The sequence below is a fragment of the Ammospiza caudacuta genome, chromosome Z (assembly GCF_027887145.1).
Source record: "Ammospiza caudacuta isolate bAmmCau1 chromosome Z, bAmmCau1.pri, whole genome shotgun sequence".
Classification (NCBI taxonomy): Eukaryota; Metazoa; Chordata; class Aves; order Passeriformes; family Passerellidae; genus Ammospiza; species Ammospiza caudacuta.
In genome coordinates, this window is record NC_080632.1 from 46,560,744 (window position 1) to 46,580,550 (window position 19,807).

The following is a 19,807-nucleotide window of genomic DNA, read 5'->3' on the forward strand; positions in this document are numbered from 1 at the left end:
AGATGCAGGATGCTCACATGAAATACTACTTGAGGCACTCAGCTACATACTTCTACCCTGGCTCCTCTCACTAAGTCAAAGAGAGCTGTACCTTACACTGATGGATTTCTGGTTCTCATTGCTGCAGATTCCTGAGAAACAAAACTTCTGGAATTATAAAAATAACCATATATATTCAGATGTGAAGAAATAAGTAGATTTAATGTTAAAATTCCCATCCATAAGTGAGGGCTATGGTCTTTCTCCTGCAGGCAAGTACAAGGTCATTTTGCTTTAAATTTCTTTTGTTTTGTTTAGACACAATTCCACTGAACATTTAACAAAATACAAGCCAGACTCAGAGAATTTCAAAGGCCTTGTTCCCTCTTTGCAAGTATCTGCATGACCATATTTAATTCAACAGGAGGAAATCCATATACACAGATTATGTTTACACATACCTTGTCAAGTGTAGCTCTTCCTCTCCCCTTAGCACCTGGATGCATGGTATTGTTTGTGAAGGTCCTTAGTTCTGCCCTCCTTCTTGATCTACTGGGGAAAAAATCCTTCTTCTTCAAGAATTACCACAGTCACAGAAATGCAAGTTCTCTTCCAAGAAAATGTCTATGTTGCTATTCTCAATCTAATGGAAGTGAAAGCACCTGACACACTGCTGGATCCATGCAGTGAGATGAGGCTTGGATGAGAGCAGATGAGAATTCCCAAAGCAGGGAACAAGGTTGGAAACTACGTGCAAGTTAAAAGAAAGAAAAAACCCCAAACTCAGCTCAGAAATCCATTACCATCGCAGGAACAAACATCATAGGATCAGATGGCAGCAGAAAACAGGGAGCACTGATGACTAATACTGGTATCAAACCTCTAGAGTGGTGAAGGTAAAAGACAGAAAGGACATGGGGTTTGCAGACTGTCAGGACTTCAGCTGTGTTCATGAAACACACCCCCAGTGCTGACCTTGGGAAGCCTCTAGCAATCAAGAGTGGACTTTCGGGGCAAGCCAGGTGTGCTCAATGTCAGCATGATGTGAGCACCTAAGGAAAGTGAGATCCTTTCAGGCGGTTTGTCATTCCCTATGCAAATCATTCTCACCGATTTTACAGCTACACAAGGGTTCCACACTAGGGAATCTTTTAGAAATCTGTGCTTCCCTCACCCACCCCGAATTTACAACACCTCTGATAGTTACTTTCCTTCCAATGCCTTTATCTGAAAATACTAAGGAATGCCAGATATATCGTTGCATCTGAGCTCTGCTTATGCAAGACCCAGAGATAAGGGGCAAAGTAGGTTTATTGTGTTTCTTTGGTCCTATGATGAGCTGCCAGCAGTGCAGAAGCAGAACTGGCCACTGCAGGTCCCTGAGAGGTTGTGGCGGGCAAGCTATGAGACCCCTTATGGTGTGAAAACCCCCTTATGTCTATAGTATCTAGAGGTATTGTGACATTTAGCCTCACACCTGCTTTTTGGCTAGGCATGGCCAGAAGAGTGGACACGAGCTGAACTGATCTGGGATCTGGGATCTAACACAAAACTCCGCTCATTGTTTCAAAATGTTTAACAAAACAGGGAAAATGCATCCATCTTGTCTGAAGTAAGTGGAGTAAAACGAGGAACTAAGGCTGCTAAGCAAAACCACAGATTTCAAATAATGTGTATATAATTTAATATCATTCCATGATATGGTCTCTGCTTAGCACTGTTCGAGGTAGTGCACAAATGCAGCATTACTAAGAAAATGTAAACAAGACAGTTTGAACATTGCTTAGCAGAGTCAGGTCCATTTTCTGAAAAAGAAACCCCAGTGTATAGGTGTGCACTTAACTGGCATGTTCAGTTAGTGAGACTGAACTACACACATTGGGATGGAGTTTCTTGATGGTATTTTTTAATTGTCTTCTGACATCCAGATCTAATCTCTAATTAGATCTGTCTTTGGCCTTAAGGTTTTTGCAACTAACCAAGTTAAGTGCTTTTACTGATATCTGCAGCTCTGCAGAGAATTAAGGTCTGCAACAGTTTTCCATTCCTCTCTCCATGCAGTATTTCTGAAAAATGGCTTTGATTTTGACTTTTGAATGCAGTGTTCACAGAGTGCTGTTCAGCAGCCACTTCAGTACAGAATATATGAGATGACAGAATGAAATCAGGTTTAGCCTCTTATTGAAGGCAAACCTGAAGTTAATCCCCAGCTGGTAGAAAAATGAGCAGAAATCAGAAACCTTTCACATTTGACAACAGAAAAGACATATCCCAAAACATTAATCTTTAATTGATGCATTGTTAATTCTAAGGTTTTCTTTAAAGGAATTATCTTGGGAATGCCACCGATAGCATTAAATGATACTTATTTGTGTAACAACTGGTTTAGCCCTTTATTTATTTATTTATTTATTTGTATTTTACCTGAAAATGTATTTTCTTAGAGATGTTATGACCGCATTTCTGCATTATCAGTTCATTTTTTTCTCCTCTTTCCTGGATATATTGGCCAGGAAAAGGAACTTCCAGTCATCTATAATGGACAGTTTAATTCACATGTTTAACTTTGTCCACATAGAAAAATGCAATTTCTAGATCATTGAGGCATATGGATTATGAACAATACACTCCAAAAACTAGCTATCCAGACGGGGATATACTTACAAAAATTTTTTATGTCAAAGTCAGGATTTCACAACATAACACAATAATGCAAAATCCAGTAGCACCTGAAAGATTAAGGTAGCTGCTGCTATCACTTGCACATACTTGAAAAAGATTAAAGGAAAAAAAAAAAAGAGTAATACATTCTCCAGAGAATAGCAAGTGTATTTAAAAATAAAGAACTGTGGGTTTAATTTCTCTTTTCTCCCCCTTTTGTTTTTTTGTTCTATTTCTGTATTTCTGTGAGGCTTATGGTAATTCTTTTGTTGTTTTTTTTTTTTTTTTTTTTGGTTGGGTTTTTTTTTTCCCCAAGACTGTAGTTGCCATGTAAATTTATACACAAAGTAACTGCTCTCCTCTCCAGTGCAAGTTCACGGTCATGTTTTCAGGCTACAGTACTGAACACTGTTTTCTTGTATACATATTCCCATAGTTTCATCAAAGATAGATACAATGTACAGTACTTGTCTCTGGGACAGTAATGTTTCAAATGGCAAAACCTTTACGTTAAAACAGAAGTGAAGAGGCTACAGTAGGTATAGCCACCTAAGTATGAATTTTAGATCACAATTTCTAAACACTTGCCTACTGTACATAAGCATTAAAAAGTCTTAGACATAGGATTTTATTTATATGTGCACGTATGTCCACCTCATCCCATATTTATGTTTGGCAACTATTTGGGAATTCAAAGGTGCAGCCCTCAGTAATTGTATTATTTAAAAAAAAAAAGAAATGAAGCTTATCTATTCTATGAGAAAAAGAAATTCTCAAATATCAATTTCCAATTTTAAATTTAATTTCAATAGGAAAATATTAAAAATGTGCACATCTAAATTTTTCCACGTTCTGTATATACATATGTGTGTGTACTTATACATAGAAATGCTCATGTACCACACATATTCACAAAATTTAAGTGGAAATATTTCTGTCCACTATTTTTCCCACACATATGACATCATATCTTTAAAAATGTCAAGAATAATATCATTAAAAATAATATTACATTTATTCCATCATTATGGTTTTTTTTTATTCTTTCTTCATCCTTATTATGTCCACTGAGCATTAACAGGCCGAATTCTCCTTGCACTTCCATGGATGTTATGCCAACGGAATGTTGCTGACATCACATCAAGGACACATCTGGTTTACAGCAGCACAAGTGACAGGAGAATCAGGCCCAAATATCCCCAGGAAAATTAAAAACTGGCTGTATCTGCTCATATGGACCTGATGAAGATATACACACTACTGTCTAAAATCCCCTGAATGATTAACATGTAGCTCACCACAAAATTTTCAACCAGAAGCACAATGAAACAAGCTCCCCCCACCCCTTTAATAAATGTGAGAAAATACCCTAAAAAATATGGAGAAAGCGTAAACATTGTGTATATTACATACCATATAATACATGACAGTTTTAGCATTTAACCTAAGCCACTTCCCTGACTAGTCAGGGGAGACCTGATATATTACCAGTTAAGGGAAAAGGAAAAGATATTTTAGAAATAAAGCATGTCTTCCCAATATAAATGACAACCTGCGTGTATTATATGGTACATACACACAGTACATACATGAAAACAAACTTATCTTTTCTAGTTTTGAATATCAGAATCTAAGTGAAGAAAACTGTTCTACAAATTGAATAAGCAGCTAGATTTCATGTTTAACATTCAAATTAATTTGGGGAGCAAACAAAGGTTCGTGCATCTTTCAACTCTGAGGTTTGACATTCATTCATACATTTTAAAAAAGCCCTCTTCATCATTACAAGCAATTTATGGGAAGAATGCACTGTAATGCAAGACACATGACAATTGGCTTACCTTTCAAAGAGTTGGGGTTTTTTAAATAAATCTATTATATAAAGAAATATGTGTTTGCCAAAAGTCTGTTAAAATTACATCAAAACAATTTTAAAACCTGCTCACTAAGGATAATTCAATTCAATGTCTTGTTTTTAAACACTTAATTAACAGTTCAGAATATTGCCTGGTGTAGTTTGGATAAAGATGTGATATGAAGACCCATAAAAGAGTAAACATGTCTTCAGTTCAATTTGCTATGACAACAAAACTTCAAGAAAAACTTCTAGCCTTTTTGGCCAGACACGTTCAGTGTACGAACAATCCCTTGCGGTACCTCTGTGCTCTTAATGAATCTGTAATAGAACAGTGCTCCCCGTAAGCCATTATTCACAGAACCTCTACTTCATGTCACATTCTGAAAAAGGCTCTTGCAGAACAGAATAACAGCAAATTGAACATTCAATATAAGTATCAAGGCCAGAAAAAAGAAAACCGGCCATTCCTTGTTATGTGTGCAGGTCAAATTTAAAATGTTAAGTTTACATTTAAAATTCTCAGGGCAGTTTGGGCTTTTTATTTTTCCCTTGGGACTCACCTTCTATCACTGGTTGGCTTCAAAATTTAGTTAAGTGGAAGATACTATCTCACTGTAAGTACATGGAATTCATATGAAAAACTAAACCTTACATTGGACAATATTGTAGAACACCAAAGTAAGCTCCATAAAGAAATACGGTATCTTCCAGTGTATATGTATAGCTCTAAAAAAAAACAAAAAACCAACCAGCCAACCAACCCCCCCCCAAAAAAAAAAAAAAAGAAGAAGTTTATACAAGCAATTATAGTAAATTTGTTTCAATTAAAGATGCAACTCTCTCTCATTCCTGGCAAGAATAAATTTGTTCCGGCACTGCTTCTCCACAGTGCAACATATCCTGAGAAATTATTAGAACAAAATACATAGGGCTGTCATCACTAAGTTTTTGCACAAAACACAGTATTTAAATATCTTAAATAAAACAGCCAATAACCTATATTGTATCTGTCACAAAATGGGGTGTGTCCTGGGACACTGCTAATTCTTCCATCACTGATAATTAGAAAAGGATTGCATTCAATTATTGTTAACGTTTTTCAAGTTATCTGTGGCCAATAATGTAAAAGGAGGTAATTTGTAATTCAAGTTTTTTTTGTTAGTTATTTTTTTCTTAAACTGGCTACAAGCTAAGTTCTAAATTTTACATTGAATTACAAGTCAAATTTAAAACAATCCATCTCAGAGGAGCATTTTCTAATTTTGTGCAACTTTGATGCAGAGCCCAACACAGTCCTATGAAGAGAGACAGTGCATCTTTAAGCTGATTGGCACTGAAATCCCATTTTCTTTAACTGCACTCTATTAGCTTGGCCAAGTTATCTCGTAATTCTGTTAGTTCAAATATTTTTCCATCAAGAATTTCTAAAAGTGTCTTCAAGTTATTGCGAAAAGCTTCTTGCTCATTCTGACTTTTCTCCAGACGTTGCTCTAGATCAGACAGCTGTCCTTCCAGGTCTTTGTTTCGAATTTCTACTTCCTTCAGAGAAAATACACAACATGTTAATGTGTTGTCTGCAAACACAAAGCAGTCTAACGTCCTCTTGGCACTCATGTGCTATTTTTGCCAACTGCTTTTTAAAATAATATGTAAACCTTTCTAGTTTTCAGTATGTCAAAACCAGAACCTGAATTGTTACTACGATTGCATATGAACTGCCACTTCCTCCATTTCTCCATAATTATCTGAAGGACTGAAACTTTTGGAGAGGAACAAACTTAATCAGTGAACAAATGATACACTTATTCAAGTGTGTTATCACTTCTATCATTCAGAAATGTACTGCCTAATGAAAACACCTTCTCAGAGTTTACTTACATTCAAGTATGCCCTGATTTAGACTACATGATTTGGTCAAGGACATGGTTCTCCATCCAAAGTTCTCATGCAAAAACCCATCCAGAACGCTGCTTTAGAGACAGAGGAGCACTGCCTTATTTCCATCCTATGTATGGGCTTTGCACTCTGAAAATTAAGACATGAACATGGCTGGGCCCAAGCAGAGGTCAAGGTGACTGTGACAAATGTAAACCAGGAGGTGCAACCTAGCACAGCACCCACCTGCGGAGCAGGGACACTGGGAGAGCCACCACTGCTGCACAGACCTGCCCGGCCCATGCAGTGTGGGAAAGATGGAGCAGCAGCATCTTGGACACAGCCCAGGGGGTCTGACCCTGAGCAAGCTCAGCTCTCACTCACAAGGAGAGGCCCTTGGCATCCACCCCTGGGACTCCTCCCAGCTCCAGCTTGCACCTGATGGGTAACGGTGCCAAGTGCTCTGCCCTGTGCAAGACCTGTGCCCTCTCTTCAATCAAATCACAAATGAACCAGTCACCTAGGTCTGGAATAGCATATTGTTCTTTGTTCGATTCATTGCCCACCTAATAAATTTATGCTAAGTTTTGTAATTTCAGTTACAAAAATAATTTTCAAAGGCAGCACAGAGACATTGTGTTTAGTATACCATACACCCTGTAGAGCACCTCTGGAAAAGTGCATAGTGAATTCATATTATGTATGGTAACATGTTTTTCAACACCTCCTCCCTTTACAATGGTTTTGTGCCACAAAGCTTTATCAGGCCTCGTCTGAGGTTTTACCACAACTAGTTTTACAAATAGGAAGGCAGATCTGGCAGCATTCAATGATTGCAACATGAGCAACTTCTCTTTCAGCCCTCCAACTCTCTCACTGGTTTTGGTGTGATTCTTCTGTCTCCCTCAAGGCTAAGAAATATATTCATGTTTATACTGGACAGATCTCAGCTACCCACAGAAAACAACCTGACCTATACAGAAAATATACTGGGTCATTCAAGAGTAACAGGTATGTAATGCCAGCCCTGTATCAAAGCCTGAGAAAGGTATCCACTTGCGAGGGGTCTGGCAGCAGCACTGATTGGGTGCTGCATCCCTGGCCAAAGAGAGGATGGGGTGACGTGGCCAGTGCTCAGTTTCAGCTCCCAGCCTCTGCAGCAGCCCAGAGTTCTGGGCCCCCCAGCAGTGCTGCAGGACTTTCACTGCCTCATCACTGTGGCTTCTTGCAGAGCCAAGGGTTACCTCCCAACCTACTTCTTGTTTGCAAATGAGCAAGTAAAAAACTATGGATTTTTGGGCACCAGTCTTGAACAGCCAGCACACCCGAGAGCAGGAATTACCTCTTACTGCCAGGCTCAAGAGAAGAATTAATTTGTTTAGCACTGAACAATTTAGTTGCCAAAGCACTAAAAGAAGCTAACTGGATAGCGCACTTGTAGAAATTATACAAATAAAATGCGCACATGCTTATATATTGAATAGCTACCTCACTGCTGCTACAAATGAAGACAACTGGTTATAACCCCGTCCTACCATGTAAAAACTCTTCTTCATTGGGCCTACTCCTGCCTTCCAAGCCAAGCACTTAAAAGTACTACCTGGTGTAGTGATTGCACATGTTCAAGACCCTCTGAGGGCCAAGTGATTACAGTATAGGACATAAACGTGAAATCCAAGGTCCTCTCAGCTTTGCCAGAGTGACACAGCCCTTTCTTTAGCTCACAGAAAACTGATTGCTGTTTTTCAGTATTTGCCCATCCTGTCATTGCTCCTCTCCTAGTCACCAAATCTGTGTGCTCTAGGAAGTTTTCTTGTCACTGCTGTAACCTCAATGATAATTAATTCCTGCAAGCAGGCAAGCCAGTGATGAAATAGATCACTTTGGGACAAACATATAGATACTTATATGGCTTTACATTGTAATATCTGGGCTTGACTAGAGCATTCTGCTGGCCTGTATCTAGCACTGAAGAACACCCTTCAGGCCCTTCTCACACATTTTTAATAAAATATGCCAGAAGATATTGCTTTTAACTTCTGGAAAATGCTACTTCTTAAATTTACGTTTGACCCTTATGCATATTTACCCTAAATTAGTATTAATGCTTTCTGCAATGTTATTGCATTGTAAGTTCATGTCCAGCTCACGTGCAGTTTCCTGTTTCAAATCAGACAACCACAAAACTTGCTTCTTGATTGGAAGAGGTGGATTACATGTAATCTATTCCCCTAACTGTGTCATTTCCCTTTACTGGCAGCTGATCTCATCCAACAACAAATTGAGTCTTTGATACATTCAGGCCCTTTTTAGAATGTATTTTGCACTTGGATTTTTTGCCTTTGGTTTTATAAGTTCTTCTTTCATCAGATGTAATCATTTCTTATATTTTGTCTTACAGAATAAATAAATCATTACTAGTTATGTTTGTTTTTCTAACTGTAACAATCTTTTGCAGAATTCAGTGCAAGGATCGGAATAAAATATTCAAACGATACACAACAGCAACATTTAGGAATTAGCCATATTAATAAAGATATTCTGACCTACTGTGAGAGTCATGCTGATCATGACTCACTGATATGACTTCTCTACATTACAAATGGAATTAGCAGCCCGATACTTAACCTTCATGACAACATATTGTTCTTCACTAGAGTTTTCCAATGATTGATATCTAATCGATTCCTGATGTGCATTTGTCAGAAATGCTGTACACCTTGAAATACTAATTTCTCTGTATAGCATTTTTCATAGAGGATTTTTACAAAAAAATTTTAAAGTTACATAATCCATTTGCAAAGTACAAGAAGGAGAAAAAAAGCACAAGAACAAAGAGTGAGAGAAACAGATACAAACCCCAGAGAGAATCAGCCTGAAAATAAATGATGAGTCAGGTAAGTGAACATACATGAGACAGTGTGAAACTACAGCAGACAATGTGACAGATGTAGGGTGAAGTGGCTCAGAGAACACCAGTATAATCAAAGCAGGACAACTACAGCAAAGCACAGACTCAAGACCTTTTTCATGGGCAGGATCAGGGCAGTAATTAAGTTTAAGCTTAATAAAGGCACCTTTTAACTCAGATCCTAAGTGATCCTTTAAATTTACTTGAATAAAACTATGTAGAGCCATTTCCAGAAACACATGTTACAATGTGACACACGGACATATATACAAAATATGTCCATTTGGTCATTAAACAATCACAGAATTATAAAATGGATTAGGTTAGGAGGACCCTTAAAACAACCCAACAAAGGGTTTCAATCCTTTGTCAGGGGCAGGAACCCTCTCCTTTAGATAAGGTTGCTCAAAGTGCCATCCAACCTAGCCTTGGACATTTCCAGGGATGGGGCATCCAAAACTTTTTTGGGTAACCTGAAGCAGTGCTTCACCACCATCATCAAGTAAAATTTCATCCTAGTGTCTATTATTAACCTACAATCTTTCAGTTTGAAGACATTACTCCTTGTCCTATCACTGCAGTTCCTGATGAAGAGTCCCTACCTGGCTCCCTGTAGGACACTGTCAGATACTCTGAAGCTGCTGACAGTAACCCCTCCATGCAACCTTCTCTTCTCCAGGCTGAACAGCCCAAATTTTCTCAGCCTCTCTTCACAGGGGAGGTGCTCCATCCCTCTGATCTCTCTGTGGCCTCCTCTGGACTCCCTCCAGCAGGTCCCTGTCCTTGCTGTGCTGTGCCCCCAGAGCTGACGCAGCCCTGCAGGTGGGGTCTCAGCAGAGCAGAGCAGAGGGGCAGAATCCCCTCCCTGCCCTGCTGCCCACCCTGCTCTGGATGCAGCCCAGGACACGTGTGGCTCTCTGGGCTGGGAGCACACACTGCTGGTTAGTGTTGAATTTTTCATCTACCATCACCCCTAAGTCCTTCTGGGCAGGGCTGCCCTCAATCACTTATACATAAATATACCAGAATGTAACTACTGACTTTATAAGGTAAAATTTTAATAAAAATTTACCATTTTCTAATCTTTAATTTCTTACTAATCTCATAATTCTGCTTGCTAAGAATAATTCTGGTTCACTGCTACTTTTCATATGATCTTACAATGAAATTACTGCATTTGCTATTGCTGGAACAATTTCCAACTCTCATTACAATGTCTCTTTTTAGTCTCACATAAATGCCTTTTCAAATGAAAACTTGTAGATTTAGCCTAAAACCAGCAACAATTTTTGGAACAGGCAAGGTCAATGTACTCAAAACACTCTTTAAACACTGTTCAAAGTAATAACATACTTTGTACAAACAAGTTGATGTAAGAATGGGGAAAATGAATGAACTCATTTTGATCTTTAGTGTTTTATTCTGCAGGTTAAAATTTGATTCATGGAGGTTCCAATTAATGTCACACATTTCAAAGAATACCTGCCTAATGATTTCTAAGCTATGGCTGTGATCTGATGGGGCTTGCTTTCAGCATGCTAAGCCACAGAACCAAGAGAATTCCCTTTCAGCACCTTAGGGTTGGAGCTATTTAATGCCTGAGTTTCCAGTTCCTTCAAAACTCAGAAAGCTGAACCCACAGTGTAATCCACATAAGCTTTGGTCATTCCAGCCGCAGGTGTGACAAGGAATGTGGCTATGCAGGCTGGTCAGTGCAGCAACAGACTGGAAAGAGCTCAGATGGAGCACGGGAGGATATAATGAGAAAACATGAATTCCAGAAGCCTCAGGTATCTGGTATTACACACAGTAAGAAACAACTGCTAAGAATAAAAACACAATGTTTCTAAATAATTCCAAGAAAATGTAGAAAGTGTGGTTTTAAAGCCTGTACAACACAAGAACACTTTACTCTTTACTTTCTCAGGACATATTAAAAAACTGAACACAAACTCCTCCCAGGCTGATGATACACAGACAGACCATTTCAGTGGCATGCAAAAATTATGGGAAGACACTGCTGTGAAAATGGACCAGAACTGTCCAGGACATGTATCAGGGAAGGATGTTTGCTAACCTGAGAGTACTCTGTGGACACGTAAAAGCAATGTGAATGTGTTTCCTCAGATACAAATAGAAATTTAGAGCAGGTAGAAATTTTGATACAAATTCCTAAGGGTCATCCCACCCCAGCACTTTCAGGGCAGTCTAACCCACACATTCAACTGGCACATTCAGTAAATATAGCACAAGTTGTACATGTGAACTGCTCACTTGCTGATAATTTTTCCCTTTTCTCTAAATTAAGATGATGCACTACAGCTCACCTGTAACTTCTGGGTCAGAGAATCCCTCTGCGCCTGGAGCTCTCTGGCATTTTCAATTTCTTGTTTCAATCCTTCTATTTCCTAAGGGAGAAGAAACAACCCTGCTAGCAATGTGTTACCTGGCTTGGCCTTGGTGCTGGTAATCTGGCTCCTGCTTCTTCTTCCGAGAAAGTCATTGCAACAATACCAAAACTGCCAGTTGGCTACTGCCCATCAGAGAACATGACGTGTAAGCCCTGCTCCCAATACTTCTTAATCACAGCCCCGAAACAGCAACTCCATTGTCAATGAACAACAATAGACAAAAGAATTTTCATTTGTAAAAGTCCAAGTTTTCTTCTCCCCCTGAAGAGGAGAAGCCCAAAAAATTAAGAAAACAAATTTTAAAATTAATTAATTCATTAATTTTTGAAATGTAATTAAAAACCGAATTTATACTTTAAATTTTATCAGAATCTACTCTTCCCTGTTTTTCAAGAAAAAAAATCCAATTTTCAAATGTAAACTGCTTATTATGTCACCAGCAGCAGGGCTGAACATCAAAAAACTGCCTTTTTGATTGACTTCTGTAAAAAGAGAATCTAAAAGAAATGGCATCTTTAATTTAGCAATTAGAAAACAATAAGGTATAAAATAAATATAGATGAAATAATGAACAGAAGAGAAACCTTAGGTTTCTTAGGTTCAGAGACAAGAACAGAAACAGTGAACAAAACTAAAAGGTATCAAACTTAAAACTAGTAAGTACTCTTGTCCAGATAGGCATATTCACTCCCCAGAACTCCTTTTGCCAAGATTTTTTTGCAGCCAACAACTCAGCATAATTCAAAAGAAATGGGTAACAAAATGGGAAACATTACCAAGCTGAGCCTAATCTTCTAAGTAGGAAGGAGTTTGGAAAAGGTTTCATTCCATTTTGAGAGGATATTCTGTAATGACTGTGCCTCTCCTGCATCCTCCTTGGAAACACCTCACAGCACTGGGGGAAGGCTTGGCAAGACACACTGCCCTCCAAGCACACATGCCAGTCCCCACAGTCTCTTACACGGGGCAAATAATTCCTCCTGTGCAGCTGCTTCCATCTCCTTTTTCCATGCATAAAGGGGTGATTCTTGATCCTTCTGTGGTACAGATACACTTTCCTCTAGGACATATGCCAATGCAGGTGTTACTCCAATTCCTTTTATTTACTTGCTGCAGCTCCAGGCCAAGGCACATGGCACAGTAAATACCAAGTTTCAGGCTGGGGTTTTGGCATGTGTTTAAGGAAATTGATCTTATGGAACTGATTTTATGGACCATAAAGGTCGCCTCTATTAGCAGAGCCTGAAAAAGGGACTGGCTGGACAAAGGCATTGACCTATTACTTGTCTCAAACCCTATTCTCCAGAAAAACAGAAAGCATGCCTACAACAGCTTCCTTTCTTAGGGAATCTGGACTGCATCAGTGTGATTATTGCCCTGTGGAAACCACTTATGACTTACTTTTACAAACAAAAATCTTTGGCAAAAGCAAACAGGAAAACATGATACGTTTTTTGCTGCTATCCAGATACCCAGCTCTATATTGGGCTAATGCAATTATATAAATGAAAAACACTAACAATGCCAAAAAGTTGAAAAATAATTTACTTTGTAACATCAATAGCAAATAATTCAGTATCTAGCCATCACAAGCTTAATATTGAAAGGTTTTAGAAATGATGTAACAGAAAAGCCAAAAACAAATGTTAGCAGATACCTCTTCTTTTTTCTTCAGCGTAGACTCTAATTCCTGTATTGTCTGGTTTAATTCTGTTTTATGAGTGTGGACTGCATTGGCTTGACTGCTCACACATTCCAGTTCAGTCACCTGTTGAAATAGGTAGAAGAAACACGTACAGAATTAATTTCAATATATTCAAGGTACTATTACTTCTTTGCATCAATAGCTGCCTTTGAAATACACCCTAACTTCTGGATGACTTCTACTCATTAAAATGGTCAAGGTGCTATTATAAAGTTAGCATAATGTTCCATTACATATTATTATGTAAGTTGTTGCTATGAATTCCTGGAAACAAAAAAATTAATTTGTTATATGCTGAGAAGAACACTAATTAAAACTTATACTAATTATCAAAAGTTTTAACAAAGTTCTGAATTACCACTTCAAACACAGTAATGCCTTGATGACTAAACACAGATCTGTCTGTCTAACTAACCTCTCCATCTGACACTTCTTAATCTTCTACCACCTTACTAAGTCACAACGTTCACACACTTCCTAGAAAGCCAATTAACATTTCACAGCATCACTCAGCATCAACAGTGCAACAGCAGACACTCAGCCAGCAAAGTACAGCTGCCAGCTTCTAACTTTCCTAGTAACGGAGCTCATCTCTCAGTCACAAAGGCAACAGCTAATGTCACAATTTGGATTTGCTCAGTTCCCCTTTTACTAGCAGACAGCAAGCACGTTCCATCTCCCCTTGATTATGTTAAGATACCTGGCAGTGGTATGCACTTTTGTTTTATTTCATAATCAAAATGATGCTAATATTCTGCCACTCACAGAAAAACAGTTTTAAAAAACAGCTGCTGCAACAAAGAGACAAAATCCATGCAGCTAGAGCCTATGCAGAAAAGTCTCTGTTTATGTACCTCTCACATTTCAGGTCAGAATATTAGAGAACTTTTACACCACGTCTGCCTACATGTGTGCACTAAAACATTTTTGTTTAATAACTAAAACCTAATAATGAATTTCTCTCCAGAAGTTATGAGCCTGTCAATCCTAATATAAAGTTTTCAACAGAGCTGCATGGCATACCTACAAATCTGGCCATAAAACTCCTTTGAACAAAATGCCAGTTAATTCTGCAACAAAAACCTTTAACACTCAATTTAACATTCTTGGAGAGGCAGCCATAAGGCAGAGGGCAGATATTTTCCAAGACAATTTTATTTCTTAGGTAAAATAGTATCTCAGGCAATCAAGGTTGCTCCTTTTCAGCACCAATGTCCCCTAGCTAATAAAGCCACTGTGATACCAGCAATTTCAGACTCTGAACTATTTGTAGGCTCAAAAGGTAGATTACTGAATCAAGTCCAAGGGAAGTCAAGATGAAACACAAGGAAATTAAAACAACTTCTCCTGTCTGACTCACAGACCACAAACCTCTCTTCTGCATAGCCATGGTGAATCTAGGTTCTTCTGCTGGAAAACTATTGGTTAAAAAAACTATTTCTGCACATGAGGTTTGTAATGGAGAGAACTGAGATTGGAACAAATTCCTGGCAGGGGGTAAAGGGAATGAGGGAGTAGGATATAGCTTGGTAAGGCAGCATGCCAAGAACTTTCTTATTTGCTGGTATTGTCCCAAAAGGAATACCAGTGCTCATGACAAGACCAAAAAAAATTTTTAAAAAACCCTTATTTGCTTCATTTTATTACATGCCCCTGAGCATTACAACTGAAGTCTTAGATGATTTTCTCAATTACACACATCTATCTGTATTTAGATTCTTATAATACTGTTACAGTGTTCACCACTGCAACTACACAAACAAGAACTGGAACACATCAATGAGGACAAACTTGTGTCTGCACAGTGTCTGACCTAGCATCTACAGGGAGCAAGAATCAGAAAGGCACAGAGCAATTTAGACTGGAAAGGGACTGGTGGACATCTGGTCAAGGCCTCCTGGTCAAAACAGGGCAAATTTTGAGGTCACATTTGCCTGCTCAGGGTCTTGCCCAGTCAAGAATCCTCCACTATTCAAGCAGAACTGTGACAGTTCGGACATTGCAGGTTTATGAAGAGCTCGAGCTCCTTCCTAAGTTTTGCTGGAACTGTCAAACTCATTCACCCCTTCCACCTTCAGCTCTTCTGATGTTTAACTTTTCAAACATTTCCAAGCTTTCCTGCTGAAATGTTGAATAGTAACTTCCAAGAAGACAATCTCTCTTCAAAAGCTGTTGCACTCAGCAAGAACCCACTGGCCCTCAGCAAGCATTAGCACAGGATGCTCACTTACACAAAACCTCATCTGGAGAGATGAAAGTAAGCCCAGTCCCCAAACTACCTCTGCCCCAGAACCTCATGCCTTGAAGCATGCCTGCAGAGGTCTCTCGTCCTGTGACTAAGGAAGCACCTGGACTCCCCCTGTTCTCCATATGGTTTCCTCTTGGCTGGTACACATAGAGAGGATGTATGTATTGGTGCAAGCTGGGAATCCAAGGGGTGATGAATCAAAGTGTTAGATGAAATGTTATGTTCTAACTTGCATCTATTATTGCTGGTTAAACACATCTCCTGCAGCAGCCCTGCCAGGTGCACAGTTCATGTGAGCACTCCCAAGTACACTCTGGTCCACGTTAACTCAACACACTTATTGAAATTGCTTAAGTAAACACAGATGATTATTCTTAAGCAGAGCAGGCCATGCTCCCACAAACCTTCTGCCAACAGAAGCAACTACTCTCAGAAGGACAATTAAGTGCCAGCACTAAAAAGGCTGTGATGTCTTACTCTAGCCAAGCTCTTCTCTGGGCAAACATCCATCTCTTACTGATTATGCAAGAAAATAATGTTCAACTGTTTTGTTTAGTGTTGACTGAAAACTCATAAGTTGGGAAGAAAAAGAACAAACTCAATTAAAAAACTGGGTTACTTTAATCAGTCTTATTTAAATGCCCATTTCTACAGAGATCTGAAAAGATGTCAAATATTTTCAGGTTTTTATCTTCTTGAATGTACCTATAAAGACGAAAAACATACTGTGACCCTTTCAAAAGATCTGTATAGTAAGATGGGCTGGAAAATGATGTGATATAAAGAATATGCAATTGAAAACAGAAGTAACAAAAGATAAAGCTCTAGGCAAAAATCTGCATAGCATATACTTGTCCTGTTTTTTGTCTCAAATTGCACTTAATTTTCCCATGATCAGTGGTCCAAAAATCATTACAAGTAACTGTTAATGCATTATGCACAGAAGGGGGCATAAAAGGAAGTTAAAGGGCTTTAGCCTGACCCTCCCAAAGGCTATTATCAGGGACACTCCTCATTCAGTGTTTCAGGTTTAAAAGCAAAGCTCAATCAATCCTTCAAACCCTTTCACAGCAGTATCAAGAAATGTACCCGTGATTACACCTCATTTTGAGTACAGAATTCAGACTGAAAGAACAATCTTTGAACAGTAACTGGCTAAACAAAGTCCTGCTATTGTGCTACCATAAGACTGCACTGACTTGCATATCTGAAAACGTCAATAACTCTGGCTTTGTGTTTGAGACTGAAAAAGAACAAAATTAGTGTTCTTAGCCTCTCTTTCTTTATTTTGCATTTATTATCCAGGTAAGGATTACGTGTAAAGAAAATATTCTGAAAAGGCTTTTTAGTGACTATTTACTGTGGAAACTCTTCTAGCATGTGGATGGTGTTATACTCAACTGCCTACTTCAGTGTTGAATATGTCAGCTGAAGTAGGACAGCAAGGCAACTTCTTCTGGTAGACCCTAGACCCTCCCAGCAGTGGCCATTGTAGAATTTTCTGGACATTTTAGTCTAGGTTCAACAACCAATAAATGCAGGAGGATTCCAGGAAGAGGTTTTCATTGCAGCAGAGGGCAAGCACACTGGGAAGACTGGAGGAGTGAGGCTTCAGGCACATAACACAACAAGGAGTAACAGCCTTGGTGTGAACTTAAGACAGTGACTGCCTAAAGCTTCAGAAAACTGAAAAGACTCTCAAGAAAATCCTGACCACAGAAAGTTACTTTGCAAGTGAAGACTTCAGTTAGACAGAAGAAAAGAAGTGGAATGGCACAAATATTTTGAATGGTGACCTGCCCCAAGCAATTATTGACTAAATGATTCTCTGCTGTGTTTGCTCCAGCTGGATTAATTTTTTCAAACCACTTTCTTGAGATTAATTGTACAGTTCAGTACCAACAGATCATGCAATTCCTTCTTACCTACATACAGAAATTATTCCAACTTCTACAGAAAGGCAAATCAAGACACATTAGACACAGAATCCATCTAGAACACAGAATTTGTCACACAACTGTAGAATAATTCAGGTTGGAGAAGACCCTTAAGATCATTGAGTCCAACAGTTAACCCAGCACAGCCAACTCTACCACTACGCCACATGTACAAGTACCACATTTACATGTCTCTCAAATACCTCCAAGGATAGTGACTACACCACTTCCCTGGACATCCTGTTCCAATGCTTGACAGCCCTTTCTGTGAAGAATTTTTTCCTACTAGCTAAACTGGCACAACTCAAGGCTATTTCCTCTGGTCCTCTTGCTTCTTACTCGGGTGAAGAGACCAACCCCCACCTACAGCCTCCTTTCAGGCAGTTGCAGAGAATGATTAGGTCCCCTCTGAGTCTCCTTTTCTCCAGGCTAAACACTCCCAGCTTCCTCAGTTGCTCCTCACAGGACTTGTGCTCCAGACCCTTCACCAACTCCACTGCCTTTCTCTGGACTCATTCCAGCACCAAAATGACCTTCCTGACCTGAGGGGATCAGGATTCCAGGGGTGGCCTCAGCAGGGCCCAGCACAGGGGGACAATCCCTGCCCTGGCCCTGCTGGCCACAGCATTGCTGATCCAGGCCAGGATGCCATTGGCCTTCTTGGCCCCCTGGGCACAGCCTGGCTCATGTTCAGCTGCTGTCACCAGCACCCCCAGCTCCTTTCCAGCCACTCTGCCCCAGCCAGTGGAGCTGCCTGGGGTTGTTGTGACCCAAGGGCAGGACCCAGCACTGGGCCTTGTTGAACCTCTCACCATTGGCCTCAGCCATGATGCAGCCTCTCCAGATCCCTCTGCAGAGCCTCCCTGCCCTCCAGCAGATCAGCACTCCCACCCAGCTTGGTGTCACCTGTGAACTGATTGAGGGTGCCCTCCATGAGATCACTGGTGAAGATGTTAAACAGGACTGGCCCCAGTACTGAGCCCTGGGGAGCAGCACTGGTGGCTGAACACCAGCTGGATGTAACTCCACTCACCACCACTCTCTGAGCCTGGCCATTCAAAAACTTTTTAAGCCATATTAGCATCATATATTCAGGGTGGTTGTCGCCTTTTTTCTCTAGCTGACACAACTAACTTGCTGTTTCTATATTGTATTTTTCTCCCTTTTATTTACTGTAGATGCAATATCCAAGATTTGCTAGCCCAAGCTACAGTGCAGAACACATAGAGTGCTCTGAAGTCACACAGACTGCTCATGCTAGACTGAAGTATTAATTACCTATTTTTAACTGATTAAGTTACATCCCTAAAAGGATCATAACTATGACTGTGACAGTATTGTTCCATCAATAATTGAAGATGAACTTCCCACAAATGAAAAAAGAGCCCTTTGCTTTCCATGAGCAGAAGAGAAATGCTATTTCATGGGTCAGCAAAACTGTGGTTAACTGCAAAAAGTTTCACATAATTTATGCAGAGAAAACATCTCAGTTCTTAAGGGTAGACAGTACTACAAAGCACAACAGCATGCAACAAGCTAATAATAACAATTATTCCAGCGCAGCTTTTAAGAATAAAAAATTCTGTGAAGATTTTTGGTGTTAAGAAATGTGAAAATGCAGAAAACAAAAAAAAATTATTTTTAAGGGTGATTCTGAAGGAACAAAAATCACACAATGGTATTATTCATATAAATCACTTCTGACAGGAAATTAATTACTGTAGTTTTCCAAGATTAACCCATAGATAAAGCAATAACCTGGGGGCAAGTGTTGTGCGCTACTAGCAATTTATTACTTTTTTCAACGGAGAAAACAGAAGATTTTACTGAAAAAGGACACATTTCTTCTTTAAGCAGGTGATGCCTTAAGCCATGGAAATACCAAAATGTTTTCCACAATAGATTAAATAGGAATAACCTATCATCTGCTTGATTTTTGTGAAGAAAGCAATGAAACTCTAGTAGAAATCTTTGAAAACATAACAAGTTTACCAGAATTGATGATTTGACCTTCAGCCATGCATTATTATTTGCAATTGATAAGGTAATACTAAATTCAAAGCACCTTCCTTTCCCTACAATCTAATTAGCAGATACTTTTTCCAGTCACCTGGCCAGTTCATGAAACACATGCAATGCAAACACCGTACAGATATCATCCTGAGGATCTAAATCCAGTCATTTTCTTATTCTCCTGCAGAGCTTTGGAATTATAGAATGTA

General features: G+C 39.3%; 1 protein-coding gene across 1 annotated transcript in view; it reads right to left on the reverse strand.

Moving 5' to 3' along the window:
• Positions 1-2,901: 2,901 nt before the first annotated feature.
• The window catches only part of HOMER1 (homer scaffold protein 1), an 87,510-nt gene continuing 70,604 nt past the window's right edge, over positions 2,902-19,807 (reverse strand). Inside the window, exons 7-9 of the mRNA XM_058823531.1 lie at positions 13,353-13,463; positions 11,612-11,692; positions 2,902-6,037 (exon numbers count right to left, since the gene is read on the reverse strand). Of these exons, the coding sequence (XP_058679514.1) occupies positions 5,849-6,037; positions 11,612-11,692; positions 13,353-13,463 (381 nt within the window). The 3' untranslated portion in view covers positions 2,902-5,848. The remainder of the gene's footprint in view (positions 6,038-11,611; positions 11,693-13,352; positions 13,464-19,807) is intronic.